The sequence below is a fragment of the Megascapheus bottae genome, chromosome 6, assembly GCF_031878675.1.
Source record: "Megascapheus bottae isolate mThoBot1 chromosome 6, mThoBot2.hap1, whole genome shotgun sequence".
In the NCBI taxonomy this organism is placed as follows: Eukaryota; Metazoa; Chordata; class Mammalia; order Rodentia; family Geomyidae; genus Megascapheus; species Megascapheus bottae.
In genome coordinates, this window is record NC_143514.1 from 19,214,001 (window position 1) to 19,230,611 (window position 16,611).

At 44.9% G+C, this 16,611-nt stretch overlaps 1 protein-coding gene across 1 annotated transcript; it reads left to right on the forward strand.

The window, feature by feature from the left end:
- The first annotated feature begins 7,839 nt into the window (after positions 1 to 7,839).
- Positions 7,840 to 14,167, forward strand: LOC150061469 (glutathione S-transferase Mu 1-like). The gene is made up of 8 exons (XM_090334375.1): positions 7,840 to 7,971; positions 8,313 to 8,388; positions 8,799 to 8,863; positions 9,126 to 9,207; positions 9,329 to 9,429; positions 10,954 to 11,049; positions 11,129 to 11,239; positions 13,745 to 14,167. Exons 1-8 carry the CDS (start codon positions 7,936 to 7,938, stop codon positions 13,832 to 13,834), a joined length of 657 nt encoding a protein of 218 aa, XP_090190501.1. The 5' UTR covers positions 7,840 to 7,935; the 3' UTR covers positions 13,835 to 14,167.
- Positions 14,168 to 16,611: the final 2,444 nt, after the last annotated feature.

Consider the following 16,611-nt stretch of genomic DNA (forward strand, 5'->3'; position numbering starts at 1 on the left):
ATAAGAATGAAGACACTATATGGGGACTTGAGCCAGCATTAAAAGAACAAATATCTGAGTTATTGAGGCTCAAGAAAGGCTTGACAATGCCTAAAGGTTAGAAAATGTTAAGAGAGGGCTGGGGTTTGCCCTAGTGGTAGAGTGCTTGCCTAGCATGCATGAAGACCCGGGTTCAATTCCTCAGTACCACATACATAGAAAAAAGGCCGGAAATGGTGCTGAGGATCAAGTGGTAGAGTTCTAGCCTTGAGAAAGTCCAAGGACAGTGCTCAGGCCCTGAGCCCAAGCCCAGGACTGGCAAAAAAAAAAAAAAAGAAAAGAAAATGTTAAGAGATAATAACATGAATGTTCCCAAACCTCAAGAAGGATACAAATATGCAGGTCCAGAGTTCAGAATTGGAGGTTTAGCTCAAATTGCAGCGCATCAGCCTTGAGTGGGAAAATGCCCAGTTAAAGCATGAGACCCTGAATTCAAGCCCAAAAGCCAGGCTCTAAAACCTGGTTTAAGCTTTGGTTAGTCAATCAAACGAATATGTCCTGTTGAAGTCATAGCCACTGACAGCTAGTTGACATGGGACAGAAAGGAGAGATGGAATTTGTGCCCCTCTGCTCTGAAACTCTGTTTGTGATGATGGCACTTGGACCATCATCAAAATTTTTTTTTAAAACACCATTTGGTGACAGGTGACAGAAACAAATCAAATTGGAGGGCTTTTTGGGTCCCTGGTTAAATCCTCTCCAGTAGTGTATAATTGGCCCTTGTTTTACTTGTCTTTTGAATTGGCTGTTTTCTTTGGCAGGAAAATTTGTAATCCTGTGGTTCTTTCCACATTTCTTTGTTGCTTGAGTTCTTTTGGACATGTGAAACCATGAAGACATGTTCAGTATTTCCAAAGACTCCCCCTTTTGTTTCCACCTCACTGGTGATGGTGGAAAATCGCATTCAATATGCCCTATAGGTCCTGAGGATGCAGATGGTCGACAACAGTTCCATTACTGGCCGTCTGCTACTAGTAATCTTTACAATTGGCATACTCAGAATGCCCCCTTTTCTAAGAAACCCCAGGATTTAATTTGCTTGCTTGAAAACTGTCCTCTTTACCCACCAGCCAACCTGGGATGACTGCCCGCAGCTCCTGGGAGTTCTGTTCACCACCGAGGAACAGAATGGGATCCTAGGAAACATCAGGAAACTAGTCCCGGGCCCCACGGGAGACCCCATCACAGACCCTACCCAGATTGCAATAGCCTTCCCTTCTGAACGCCCCAACTGGGACTACAATGAAGCACACAGTAAGGAGCAGCTCCGGGTCTATTGCCAGGTCTGTTGGCAGGTCGCAAGACGGCAGCTCACAAGCCTACTAATGTTGCCAAAGTTCATGATGTAAGACAGGGGACTACCGAGAGTCCAGCAGCTTATTTAGAGAGGCTTATGACAGCCTTCAAGCAGTACACCCCTTATGATCCTGAGCTAGAGGAAAGCAGACAAGCGGTCATATTAGCCTTCATCAACCAGGTGGCACCAGGCATCAGGAAGAAATTACAGTCCCTAGAGAGACTGGGAGAGAAAGGGCTGAGGGAATTAGTGGCTGTGGCAGAGAAAGTATATAATGAAAGAGAAATTGATGACCAATGACAAGAAAGAAAAGATAGGAGAAATAGGAGGCAGGAAAGACAGATAAAAAGAATTTTGGATGGACAGCAAAGGCAAATGGAGCAGGCGCTCCTAGCCACCATTGGCAAGCCAGAGGATAAAAATAGAAGACTAAAATTAGGGAAAAACCAATGTGCCTATTGTAGGAAAGAAGGGCACTGGGCCAAAAAATGCCCCAAGAATAGAAGGAAGGACTTTCAACCTTTGTCTCAAAAGTCAGGGAATAGCTGCTGCACTGGGGAAGGATTGGACATTGCATTGTGCTTACCGACCCCAGAGTTCAGGACAGGTAAAAAGGATGAATCGGACCCTAAAAGAGACTTTAACCAAATTGTCCTTAGAGACTGGCGTGGACTGGGTGTCACTTCTTCCTTTTGCTCAATTTAGAAATTCTCCCTATCTGCTAGGCTTTACTCCTTTTGAAATAATGTATGGACACCCCCCCTCCCCCAACACACACACATTGTTCCTAGTCTCCAGACTGATCTATTAACTGACCTGGATGATGTTGAATTTTTGCAAAAGTTTGATTATCTATAGCTCTTGCTGAAGAGCATTGTTGTTCATCAGTTTCTCTTTAATTATATACTTTCTCTGCCACAGCCACTAATTCCCTCAGCCCTTTCTCTCCCAGTCTCTCTAGGGACTGGAATTTCTTCAACGCCCTTTATGATTCTGCCTCTGTCCCTACCCCCATTTGTTAAATTCCTTATATAATTAAGTTGCCTTGAAAAAAGTTTTGTTTTGAACCTGGTTCTCACCTGCAAGAGTAAGATTGGCAAAACTCTCTTGACACTAAAGCTTCTGGAAAATGAATGGCCGATGTTAATTTTGCGCTCTTTAAGATCTTTGAATATGAATGTGTGTGTGTGTTCAAGGTTAAATTGTCAGCATGCTATGTAAAACAATGGATGAGCTCATACTTGAAACACAAAGGCAATTGGGTAAATCTAAGTCTAAACTTCAGGAAAATTATTAGGTTTGAATGCTTTACAACATCTCAAGGGATTATTGCATTATTTTAAAGAGGAACTGGTTAATAGGGTTTTTTTTTTTTAAAGATTCTGAAATCTGCATTAAAAAAAGATCTGGTTTAATTGTAATGCATAGAGCTGTTTACATTGTAAACATTGTATCTTGTTTAGCCTAGAGGCATTAGGGAATTTGGAATTTAATACCTTGAGTTAAAGTTTAGAGACAAGTACCAGAAATTTAAATGTGAATTTGTTTATCAATGTCAGAAACATTGCCTGTCTATCTTTTCAAACTGTTTAGGTAATCAAATGCCAAGAGAAAGGACAGGGAAAACTTAGGATAGTCCTGTGTGGCCATCTTTGGGGGTGAGAGGTGAACTGGAAAAGGTGCAGCTCTGGGTTCCCATGGTGGAAAAGGCCCTAAAAGAGGGTCCACGCATGGTGGAAGACGTAAGCTGGCACAAAGCCTGGTCAGATGGACTGAGTGGACCCTCTTCATCCTTTTTCCTTGCAGACTGACACTGGAAATCTGATGGTAAAATGTAGGTGATGTGATTAGTATTTCTTAAACTGCCCCCTAAAATACATTAAATTGGGGCAAAGGGTTTTCAAAGGAATGTTTCAAGGTGTATCTCCTTATGATTTGGTTTCATGCTACTGGATTGCAATTGGATGCATTTTAGAAAAAGAAGGAAACTAAGTCTGGACTTTTGGTACACTGATGATGTTTGCAGTTCTTGCATTAAGGAAAAACTTATTTGAGTTTAAACTGTTGTTGGAATTCTAGGCAGTGACCTAAACTGCAGAAAAGAAAAAAAAAGCCTCTTCTAAAAGGAGGCCTGGAGGCAAAGGGAGTGTGTTGAGCCCTTAAAGGTTTTTCAAATGCAAATAAAGGCTAAAGTGTTAAGTGTTTAAGCAAATATCAGCAAAAGTTTTAAAGAAAATTAGAAATGGGTTTCTGAACAAAATTTGAAAGTGAAGTTGTCCTAAATGTTTATTTCAAGAAAGAGAAAAAAGGAAAATTAGGACTACCAAAATGATTGCTTAATTGCTATTTTAGCTTCTGTTGTAAGTCTCTTCACAGCAATTTCCAGCTGGCCTATGGAGAAGGACAGCAGATTCTTAATCAGATGTAATTTTGGCCCTTACCAAGTTCCAGGTAAGAACATGTTTAGAGACTATTTCTGTGCTGATCACCTTGTTCCTTCTAATTGGAGTAAAGTGGCCTTTTGTAGGACTCATTGATGGGAAAACTGCAGTTCTGAGCCAGCCCAGGCAGTTCTGAGCCAGCCCGGGCAAAGCAAAGTCCCTGTGATACTGTGGCATCTAATCTGGCAGCAGAGTGCTAGTGAGGCAGAGTTGCCTTGGAGCTCAAAGTGGCAGAGTGCTAGCCTTGAGCTGGAGAGCTAAGGGACAACACTGACCCTGAGTTCAAGTCCAGCAACCAACCAAGTGAAATGCCAATGGCACATTTAATCTTGTGTGAAGAGACACTCCAAGCACCCAGATGCATTAAGCCACTGCTTGGATGGCAGAGATGGTGTCAGATCCTAGAGGATCCTAGAGTCACTTGTGCTTGGCCATTCAAAATTAATCAGATTCAGGAGGTCATGGAATAGTTTGTAAGCATGCCTTACTAATGTCCATGTCTACTGAGCAGGAACTTGTCAATCGTCTGTAATAGTGGGTTGTTTACAATCTTGACCCCAACCCTCCCCCGTATTTGCTCAAAGCTCTAAGTGAGCGAATTTTGACTTGACACCAGCCACAAATACAGGAAAGTTTGTGGACCTGATTCTGTGTCCCTATTGGTCTGTCTAGGCCTATACTGGAAACTGAAGCATAGTTAGAGTCACAGAGATTAAGCTCCCCGGACAATCAGGAAAATGCCTTTGCAAATGGGTTCTAAACAAACTACATTGTTGTAGCCAAAGAAAAAGTTAGTGCAGTTGTTAAATGTTTTATATGATCTCCAATTTGGAGTAAAATATTGCTCCTGATATGTAATCTTGGCAACCTCTTGGTAAATAGGCTAAGGTTTTAGCATCCCTGGCTAGGTATAGAAACAACGTCCCTGAGTCAGCTGGAAGAAGTTACAGAAGATGTATCTTCATCCATCAACCCCTTAAGATGAAGGGATCAGAGTCATTTTTGGAAAGTAAGACAGGATAAGTTAGAGGCATGGGAAAGAGCATTAAAAGATGTGCAAGAGTAGAATCTGCACTTACGGAAAATGTTTACAGTTTCAAGTCTCCTGTACCTGTCTAGAGAATCCTAGCCTTGTTTAAAGGAAATCTGGTTAGTAAAAGTTGTCACCCTGGTATTACTTTGGAATCTCAACCCTATCTTGTCCTAAAAACCAATGGGGTGCCAGCCTGCAAAAATGAGTGTGCTCAGGTAAAGCAACCAGGGAATCACTGGCAAAGTCAGGCCTTAGGTGAAGCTTCTTTAACCAGTCTGTGCAGAAATTTGCAGGTGACCAGCAGGAGGTGTGACGTTCCATTGGAGCTGCTGAGAGATGAGGCTGCTACTACACATTCTGTCCTGCCTGATGCCACCACCACCCCACAGTCTCTTCCTGAGAGGACTGGAACTAAACCCTTGGTGGTAGGACAATCTGTCTCTGCTAAGTTCAAAGTCCCCTAGGTTTTTGCAGCCTTTATGGTGACTCTGGATGGGTGAAGGGAATTTTCCATCCAGTGCTGAACAGCCTAGAGTCTTTACAGGCCTTACAAGTTGATCTGGAGACATGTTCATCGTCTGGTTTCCAGTACCCTGGCACTCAAGTGAACTTACACTGTGATTCCCATCCAACCACTGGGAAGGTAGCAGGAAAGAGCTACTGGGTTCATCACTCCTAGGTGAAGACAGCTTGTGAGGATTCTGGACTTTCAGACTCCCAGAGAAATGGACATTCTTGGGTCCCAAACAGACGCTGACCTAAGATGTATGCATAAATCAATCGACAAGCTCACGGACTCACTGCGCTCCCTAGCTGAATAGATGAGGACTAGATATATTGTTCCTAAATATTTGAGTGTCACCCTAGAAGAAGAATGTTGCTTTTGAGCAAACCACACTGGAGTAATAAAACATAGGCTGACAGCTGTAAAGAGGAGACTAGATGAGTGAGAAAGGGAGAGACAGGAGTCCCAAGGATCATATGAGAGGTTGTAAAACTGGTCCCCCAGGCCAACTTCCCTAATCCTCAGCCATTATTGACCCTCTGGTGATTATTTTAATGTTACTGATAATTGGCCAGTGTGTAATTAATGCAATGATGTCCTTAGTAAAACAAAGAGGATCAGAGTTACAAAATTGATAATCCTACACACCTGGTATAACCCCGTTTATACTCAGGTAAATGAGACAAGGGTTTGACTAGGCAAAAAAAGAAAAAAAGAAAAAGTGGGGAATGAGCTAAAAAGTGCCCCAATTCTGAGGCAGCAACCATCATAACCATCTTGATGTTTATATAAACTATGAGTGACCCTAAAGCGCACATAAATTAAAGAAAGAGAATTGTGGTGCCATAATTCCCAGAAACTGAACTGTCTGTGTTAAAATTAATCAGAACTCGTGTAAATTCAGGGAGGGCATTTGTTTTCTAATCCATAAAACTACCCGCAGACAGCTAATAAGGACTCCCTTAGCTCCCATGGTTCTGAAATGTCACTATCCCCCACCTTATCTCACTCAAATAGCTGATTGCTGTGTTGATGTAAATCTGTGGTCTTTGCCTTTAAAAGCCCTGTAAAATTTTAGCTCAGGGCTTCCTCCTAAGCTACCACTGTATGGGTGTGTAGGACGGGGGCCCAAGCTATAGCCCGCATGAATAAAGCCCTGCTTTTGCATTTCGGGACATTTGACTCTTGGTGGTCTCCTTGGTGGTCGTCCCGAGACTTGGGCATTACAGGTTCTTCTAGCCATTAAGTTCTTTGAGGCAAGGCAAAGCCAACCCCAGACAATTGATCGCATACCTCTTGGTTTTGAAACAAGCTTCTGTTTGAAAGGAGGCTGGCAGATAGAGAAATGTTCTTGTTAAGATAATGTGCTTGTGGAGGTTTTATCCTAGGTCTGACATCTCAGAGACATAAAGGATATTTGAACCCCCCTCACCTGCACCCACCATAGGAAAAGCACAGAAGGTCAGGGATCTGGACCAGGGCTGGAACCCAAGGACCTAGACAGCTGAGAGTCTGACCCTGGTCTTCCTGTGGTTCTGTGTGCTACCTACAGGCACTCTTCTGGCCAGAGAGACATCCTTAGAAGGAGAAGAGGAGTCTGGCCCCAGGAGCTCTTAAGATCTTCCAGGGTAGCTCACAACTGGATTGTGAGCTCTGCACCCCAGGACACTTTGTTGCCAGGGTGAGATTCTGTCAGCTGACTTCAGTCCCTGGTGCTGGGAGCACCTCACAGTCCTTCTTGTTCATTAGTGTTACAAGTATTTCTTTAATACCTAGAATATCCTCTGACCACCTCAATAATAGTCATTAAGCAAATTATATTCCAGTTTTAGTGGTGTCACTTCAAATTCTTTTCATGGTTTGTAAAAAACAAAAATAAATAAAAAACTTTCTGATTGGTTAAACTCTTATTCTGTTAGTAATAGATGCTGAATTAAATTCTCAGGTTAGAGATATCCTCCCTTTAAATTATCTTTAAGTGTATTCAAGAGAGTTTCAATATAACATGGCAGTTCTGAGTAGTATATATGTTAAGGCCATACCTTCCATCATTCTCCTTCATGTTTCCCAACCTACCCCTCTCCTCAGGTTGCCTGGCATGCCCTTTATTATTATTATTATTATTATTATTATTATTATTATTATTATTTTACTAAACCTTAGCAGCTCTGCCCAAGGAATCTCTCCAGGTTAGAGCAATGAACAAACAACTGGAAAGGGTTAAGGTGAGAATGCTTTGTTGTTATGCATCTTGCCAGTCTTCAAAAGGCTGTTAGGTCCCTATGGGGCCAGGGAAGGAAGGGGCTGGGGTTTGGGGAAGTCTCTGTCAGGATTTTGGGGAGCAGGCCAGGTAACCTGTGCCTTTGGCTTCTGGACACCCACGCTTGGCTCCCTGAACTCTGGATGATGAGACAGCAGAAGTCACTGGCTACTTTCCTAGTTTCCTATCCAAGAGGTTCATTGGCTTCAAGAGGAGGGCCAGTGCATGGGGAGGAGGGGCCAGGAAGCAGGGCAGGTCTGTCCCTAGACCCAGGCCCTGGCTGGTGGTGCTCAGAGGCAGTCAGAGCCCTGTCCTGCTGAGAGCACTAGGCTTAGACACAGTACCTGTGGAAGCAGCACCATGCCCATGACGCTGGGTTACTGGGACATCCGCGGGGTAAGGGGTCCGCGTGCTGTCTTACTTCTGCATGGGTGGGCTCTTAGCAAGACACAGCGAAAGATGAGATGAGTGGGTAGATTCTAGATCCAGATTTTCTGAAGGCTTTCTGGATTTCAGTATTGTACGCCTCAGCACACAAGTCCTCTCTCTCTCTCTCTCTCTCTCTCTCTCTCTCTCTCTCTCTCTCTCTCTCTCTCTCTCTCTCTCCCTTTCTCTTACATACATACAACCACACGCATGTGTAGTGCAGGTGATTGTAGGTGTAGACTATGCACACCTGGGGGAGGGGATGGCACATAGACCCCCTGCTGACCTCTGTCACCTGCCAACTCTCCCAGTTTGTTCACGCCATCCGCCTGCTCCTGGAATACACAGACTCAAGCTATGAGGAGAAGCTATACACCATGGGAGATGGTAAGGACACTTCTTGGACAGCCTTTTACCAAACTCTTGCCCATTGGTAACCAGCCATCCATTCTGTGACCACTTGTTGATCAGCTCTGCAGGGCTCCTCCACCTGCACCTAGGGCCTGTCCCTTCCTAAACCCTGGAGGGGGCGATTTGGTATTCCATTACCAGGGGCTGAGAATGGAGGGTTGGGGCCCCTTTGTCTGCAGTTGGGTGGAGTTGCCTAGCACTGGCCTAAACCTTTTGTGAACCTGGTGCAGGGATCCCTCAGCACCCACAGCATCCTTTACCTCCCACCCCAGAGCTTTGGAATGTGGGCCAGAGCTGGTCAGACTCAAATCCACTGCCTCAGGGGTCCTGGGGAAGGAAAGCTAGACTGAGGGAGGTTTGTTTTCACTTGATCTTGTCCACCACAGCTCCTGATTATGACAGAAGCCAGTGGCTGAGTGAGAAATTCAAGCTGGGCCTGGACTTCCCCAATGTAGGTGCAGGGGAAGGGGTGGTCTAGGGAAGGGTGGCCTCCCCCTCCTTCCTTCCCTCCTCTGCTTGCCCAGCCCAGAGCTTCTAGGATCAGTGCTTCTGCTCCCCTCCTCTCTTTCCTGGCTCTCTGTGGTCTTCTGTGATGCCCTGTGCTCCAGCTCTTGCATTCATTCTGCAGTGTGTTTATGTGGGCTCACCATGTTTATGTGGGAAGGGCTGCTAGGTCCTGGGCCCCCTAGTGATCTTCCCTGCTTGTCATCCAGCTGCCCTACTTGATTGATGGAGCTCACAGGATCACCCAGAGCAACGCCATCCTGCGCTACATTGCCCGCAAGCACAACCTGTGTGAGTGGGGCTGGCTGCTGGGTGTATGGGGGGGGCTGGGTGTATGGGGGGGCGGGGCTGGCTGCTGGGTGTATGGGCTTGGCTGGGGCAGGATGGTGAGGATGCCTCTCCGTGGTTGCAGGTGGGGAGACAGAAGAGGAGAACATTCGCATAGATATATTGGAGAACCAGGTTTGGGACATCCGCATTCAGCATGTCGAGCTCTGCTACAATCCTGACTATGTGAGTTTCCCAACTGTGCTGCATCTGGCAGAGTTTGCCACAGGATTTAAACTGGGCTCACATGCATGCTGATCTTATTTGTCATCTGAACTCTTTTTTAAAAAAATTAAATAATTCATTAACTTCGATTTTTACATCATTTTTCAAATGTCATGTTTAACACACAAGTATTCCAGAGGGGATCTCTATATCCAAACACTGGCACATTGTCATCTGAACTCCTTATCATTTCTGACTACAGTCATGGATTGGCCATCATGATCCCCAAATTGGGTCAAATCAACAGAATCAGTTGCCCAATCTTAGGAATAGCTTCGACTCAGAAGTTTTGAAATTCGGTTGTTTGACTTTAGAGTTTGTATTTAGAATCCCTTTAATCTGTGAACGTTATTTGTGCAATGGGCTCTCCCAAGTGTGTTTCTCCCTGCCCCTTTCTTTTTATCTTTCTGTTTTTGGAATAAGAAAACTCAAATCATTAAAAAGAGAACATGGCAGTGGAAAGTAATGCACTCTGGACTTCAGCCATTTATCCAACTGTTTCCCAGAGCTGTGCCCTTAAACCAGTAAGAATAAAGACCATTGTCTTGAACGGTCATCCCAGGGCCAGCCAGAGGATCACAATCCCCTTTCTTTCTTCCTCCTAAGAGCAATCATTCTGTTTGCTCATGACTATAGCTTACTACTCAGGAGGCTGAGATCTCATGATTGTAGTTTGAAGTTAGAGCCAGCAGGAAGCCAGGGAAGACTTTTTTCTTTTTTGGTGGTGGGGCTTGAACTCTGGGCCTGGGTACTTTCCCTGAGCCTATCAGCTCAAGGCTACCATTCTTCTTCCTGAGACCTCATGCCACTTGTGTTCTCTGGTGATTAACTGGAGATAAGAGTCTCATGGACTTTTGTGCCTGGGCTGGCTTTGAACCATGATCTTCAGATCTCAGCCTCCAGAATAGCTAGGACTACTGGTGTCTGGCTTGTGAAGACTTTTTTTTTTTGCCAGTCCTGGGCTTGAGCTCAGGGCCTGAGCCCTGTCCTTGGACTTTCTCAAGGCTAGCGCTCTACCACTTGAGCCTCAGCACCATTTCCGGCTTTTGTCTATGCATGTGGTACCAAGAAATCGAACCCGGGTCTTCGTGCATGCTAGGCAAGCACTTTAACCACTAGGCCAAACTCCCGACCCTTTGTAAAGACTTTTATCTCCAGTTTACCTCAAAAGCATGGAAATGCAGCTGCGGTGGCTCATGAGGTTGAGTGCTAGTCTTGAGTAAAAAATTAAGGGACAATAACTAACCTTTGAGTTCAAACCCAGTGCTGGCAAGCCTTTGTGTTCACATACACATGGAGTTCAAAACATCTCCAACTTTCCTGAAAATATGCCAATATTCACCAATACTTTTGCCACCCACTAGATAGAATTTCCCTCCTGGGGTTTTTAGTATTTGCTTCTTAATTCTCTAACGCTGGCACACACAACAATGCCCTATGGAGGGACTTTGGTGTAAGGGTCCTGACAGCTGTTTTCTTCCTCAGGAAAAGCTGAGGCCTGAGTTCTTGGAGGGCCTTCCTGACAAGATGAAGCTCCTCTCACAGTTCCTGGGCAAGCGGCCATGGTTTGCAGGCAACAAGGTAAGGAAGGGGGTCACAGGGAGGAGCGCTTGTCTACTTTCACACACTTTGAGATTTCACCCACTCTCTGTTCCTGCAGATCACCTTTGTGGATTTCCTGGCTTATGATGTCCTTGATGTTCATCGAGTGTTTGAACCCAAGTGTCTGGATGCGTTCCCCAACCTGAAGGACTTCATTTCCCGCTTTGAGGTGATGGCTCCCATCCTCCTTCCTCAGGGATGAACTTCCCTTCCTCCTTTCCCCACTGCTTCCCTAGTCTTGGAGCTGAGTGAAAAATAAGGAGGTTAGGGGCCAGGAGTTTGGCCTAGTGGTAGAGTGCTTGCCTAGCGTGCACCAAGACCCGGATCTGATTCCTCAGTACCACATACATAAAAAAAGCTGGAAGTGGCACTGTGGCTTAAGTGGTGGAGCTCTAGCCCTGAGAAAGTCCAAGGCCTTCGTTCAAGCCCCAGGATTGGAAAATCCATAAATAATGAGGGTTTACCGAGTGCTGGCTTTTTGCCAGTCCCTGTGCTTGGCAGCTTGCATCTGTTGAGCCAAGTTTATCATTACAGCATCTCTGTCGGGTGGTAGAGAAATCTATCTCACTGGACAGATTAGGATCCTGAGGCTGTAGAGGGTGAACTCATTCAAAATCGCCATTGCCAAGGGAGGCTGTGGTGAGCCTCAGGCTTAGTCTAGGGTAATAGTTAATGGCTGTCCCTCATTTGTAGTAGAAGGCCTTATGCAGCCCGGGTTTCCTGCACAGGTCCTTGGAGAAGGAGAACAAAAGTGTATGCAGGAGTCATTTAGTAGGGTGAGACAAGCTGAGATCAAATGAGAAGTATCAAGCAACATGGACAATTGTCACTGTTACTCTGCAGGAGGATTTTCACACAGTTATTTCCACCAATAAGGAGGCACTGTGGTTGCTGCTTGACTGAGGATCTATGTGGGGCTCTTGGTGAAGGAATTTATCTTCAGTTTTTCTGGTGGGGACTTTTTGTCGCTCTTCTGTTGCTCCTATGTTGCTTGAGAGGCTCACACACATTTTATTTTTTTGGCTTATGGGGCTTGAATTTAGGGCCTGAGAACTGAGCTTTTTTTTTGCTGAAGGCTAGTGCTGTACCACTTCTGAGCTACAGCTCCACCTCCAGTTTCCTGGGAGTTGATTGGAAGTAAGAGACTTTCTTGCTGGGCTGGTTTTGAATCTTAACCCTCCAATATCAGTATCTCTAGTAGCTAAGAATACAATAATGTGAACACCTGGCTAAATTTCCTTTCTATTTTCTGGCCTTCTCCTGTGAATGAGACACTAGGTCAGGCCTAATGCAACATATAAAGAGCTCTCTCGCCCTAATCTGAAAATAAGTATAGAAGAAAGTGCCAGAAACACCACCTGGGTTCTGACAGCACAGTCTAAAGCTCAGGCAACAGTTAATAATGATATTCTCAGAGTTCATTAGTTTAATACAAACAAAGCCTACTTTCATAGAGATTTGGGAGTTGGAGGCATCTTTGTAACAATTGTGTCTGCTCAAAATCCATTCTCCTGTCCTCCCCTCTGATAAATGAGTTCTGTTCTCAGCAAGTTCTTATCAACTTCAATTCTGTTCCAGGCTTGACCTTGGGCTGTTTAAGAGTTAGCTTGACTTGGGAGAGGGATAGCTGCAGCATGGTCTTCTGGGTCTGGCTTGTTGGGTCTAGGCAGTCCTTGTATCTCTGAATTCTTTTGAATTACCTGGGAGCTGAACCTTGGTTAAGTAGTCACACAACACAACTAACTAACTGTCATTTGGCCCAGTCCCTGTATTATGGCTGGCTATAAGGTCGGGTGGAGGCACAGTGAGATTGGATTCACGTATTAGGTAGAGAAATTTGAACATTCTGCTCTCAGAGGACTGGTCAGGAGCCTGTTCTATCTTTCCTTGTAGGTCTTCTTCCACCTTCAACACTTTCACTCAAGGTTTGCTGGGTTGGGGGGTGAGACCTTGTCTCTCTTCCATGCAATGCTGACAAGTTCTCAGCTCCTTTGTTCTTCTAGGTCCTTTCTCCAGTGTGCAGATGCAGATGTGCAGAAACTTACTTGTAAAGGAGAACCTCCCTGTGGGAAGGGAAGAGGAATGAGCACAGAAAGCACAGTGACAGACAGATAGCTCTGTACCCTGAAGGGAGTTGTTTGATCTCTATAGACCTTAGGTTCTTTTCTGATTAGTGATGAAGACAGGTTTTATCCTGCAGGAATGTTGAGCGGATTGTTTTAGTTGTTTTCATTTTGTTAGTCATGGGGCTTGAACTCAGTTTCCCAGTGCTGTCCCTGAGATTTTTCTGCTCAAGCTTGTACTCTGCCACTTTGAGCCACAGCTCCATTTCTTGTTTTCCTGGTGATTAATTGAAGATAAGTGTCTTGGGGACTTTCATAGGTGGATGTCTTCAAATCACGATCTCAGCCTCTTGAATAAAGGGGATTACAGGTGTTGAGTCACCAGCTCATGGCTCAAGTGGATTTTGTGAGCCTTTAGGGGATGTTGCATGTACAGTACCTTGCCCAATGTCCAGCCTCCCTCTCATTGCAGGAAACTCCAGTGCTCCCTGCCCAGAACTGGGGAGCTGAGCAGGCTGGGCTTGATTCCCATGCATAGGCTTCTTCTGGAGGGCAGTTGCTTGGATCAGTGATCCCCAGACCTGAGCTTCTGCTTTTCTTTCCCAATTCAGGGACTGAAGAAGATTTCTGCCTACATGAAGACCAACCGCTGTATCAGAAAGCCTTTGTTTTTAAAACTGGCCACCTGGGGTAACAAGTAAGAGCCCCATAATGGCAAGGCTCACAGGCAGGATCTGTCTGCACCTGTGACCCTCTGGCCTGACTACCAGCACTGCTGCCTCAATCTTCTCAATCCTTTGTTCTTTCTTCTGTCTTCTCTGCAAGGGCTACTATTTCCTTATAATCAGACCCTCCTGCAGTTGAGCTTCTGGAAGCTTCAGATCCCTGTTTCTTCCACAAACTCTTCCACTTACTTGTTCTTGCACTGCATCTAACCACATAGCCTCTGTCTACTGAGAGAAGCTTGACTGATCCCAGTCCTTTGAAGTTCCTGAACTTGATTGATTCCCAGTGTGCAGGCTGCCCAACCCTGTCACTCCCTCTTGGCTGTGTTCCTGAGATTGGGGTCCTTGTTTCATTGTCCACAGCTGTGCTGGGGGAGGAGATGTATTGTGTCGAGGTCATTGCCGTCCTCTTTCTATGTCTCTGTGTCCAAATGCTGCTTCCTGCAGAAGATGCTCCTTCTGTGCCAGGAGCTCACTGGCTCAGGAGCACATGGTTCTTTCCATGGCCATGCCCAGTCTGCATCATGCTTCCCAGTGGGGCCTCAAACACCATGGGCCAACCACCTTCTTGGAGCCTTCTCTGATCTGGAGGTCATCCTTTTTTCTGAAGATATTTGCACATAAACTTTTCCTGCCAATTTATAGCTGGAGTGTGTATTTTCCTTCAATTCAGGGATAATTTGATTTAGGAGGGAATCCAAACCTTGTTGTACATTTCATCTCCTATATGTTTGACAGTGCCTGGCATATGGCCAATGTTCAGGAAATTCAGAAATTTGAAAGTTACCCTCCCCCCCCACAAGAACCCTGTATTGTCATTATGGAGTTTCGATCTCTGGAAATATATATAATCATAGCCCTAAGGAGGATAAGATTATACATGTAAGAGATTAGAGTCTGAGGAGCTCTTTCTCTTACCAACACTGAAGCCCTGATTGCTCTAACAAGAGTGTGATTCAAGGTGGACTGGCCAGTGTATGCAGCCCCAGCACAGAGGTGTGTGGTCTGAGGTGCTGGAGCTTTACATCAGTGGGATTCATGGCAGAAGCATGTGGTGGGCAAACAGCAGTTTGAATCTTGGGCTCTGGCCTTGGTCAGACACTGCCTGAGACCCTGCTATAATATGGAGCAGATCCAAGGAGGGGCCTGATGGGCATTTGTTCATTGTGTCATTGATGGGCTTCTGCTGCCTTGTCTCCTGATGTGAAAATTCAAGGGAATTGAGGCAGCATGTTAGAAGTCACTGTGGAAAACAATGCCTTGTGAAATATACAAAACTGGTGAGAAGTCATGGACTATAAACTTAATAAACTTGTGTGATGAAAATTTATCTCTATACCAGGCACTGGTGGCTTAAGCCTGTAATCTGTGATCTGAGGTTCCATGTTTAAAGTCAGTCCAAACAGGAAAATCTGTGACTCTTATCTCCAATTAGCCACTTGAAGACCCAAAATAGAGCTGTCTCTCAAAGTGAAAGAGCTCAGGGACAACAACTAGGCCAGAGTTCAATTCTCTCTCTCTCTCTCTCTCTCTCTCTCTCTCTCTCTCTCTCTCTCTCTCTCTCTCTCTCTCTCTCTCTCTCTCTCTCTCTCTCTCTCTCTCTCTCTCTCTCTCTGTGTGTGTATTTGTACATCCACCAGTTTTGGGTGTTTGAACTCAGAGCCTGGGAATTGTTTCTTAGCTTTTTCACCCTGCACAGCACACAAAGTACATGTCTGGGACAATTCTAGGCTTCCCTTATTTGCTAGTGAGCAACTATCAGTAAGTCATGAGTAGTGGTCCCACGGCCAGCCTGGGCTTAGGTCCTCACCTACTCCAGAAATAGAGGAGTGCCCATGGTCTCAAAGTTAAAAAACAAACATACCCCTAAAACATAGTAGCCTGCTTAAGTTTCTGGAAAGGCTAACACAGACAAAGCCACATTACACAAACTGGATTAAGTACCTAAGCTTTTAATATCCAGATGATGTCACATACCAACCAATATCAGCTACTTTCAGCAAATCTTGACCTCATCTAATGGTCAAAGATATGCACCAGAAATGGACATAAAGTGAGCAGTATAGGTGAACTTTTGCATGTAGAAACTGCTGTTTAAGGACAGTAAATGAACTTTAAGAGAATATGGAGAAACAGTTCTCTAATATAAAGACTTAGTGGACTGATGGAAGAAACCAGCAAGCAAGCAAGCAAGAAGACCTAGCAATCTTCAAGATAAAAAATACTCTAGCTGGGTAATGTGGCTCATGCCTGTAACCCTAGCTACTCAGAAGCCTGAGATCTGATGCTCCGGGTTCAAAGTCATCCCAGGCACTTAAGTCTACGAAACTCTCATCTTCAATTAACCTTCAGTAAACAGGAAGTGGCACTGTGAGGCATCGGGTAGAGTGGTATCCTTGAGCTGAAGAGCTCAGGGGCAATGCCCACGCCCAGAATAGAAGTCCTACAGCTGACCCCCCCCCCAAAAAAAATACTCAAAGCGAATTGTAATTGCAGGCATCAAAGTCAAAATGAGTAAACAGAAGAATCTGAAAACTTGGAGATAAACCATTTGAACATAGAGGAAAAAAGAAAAAAATAAGAATGAAGAAACTATATGGGGACTTGAGCCAGCATCCAAAGAACAAATATCTGAGTTATTGAGGTTCAAAAAGGCTTGACAATGCCTAAAGGATAGAAAATGTTAAGAGATAATAACATGAACGTTCCCAATCCTCAAGAAGGATACAAATATCCAGGTCAAGAGTTCAGAA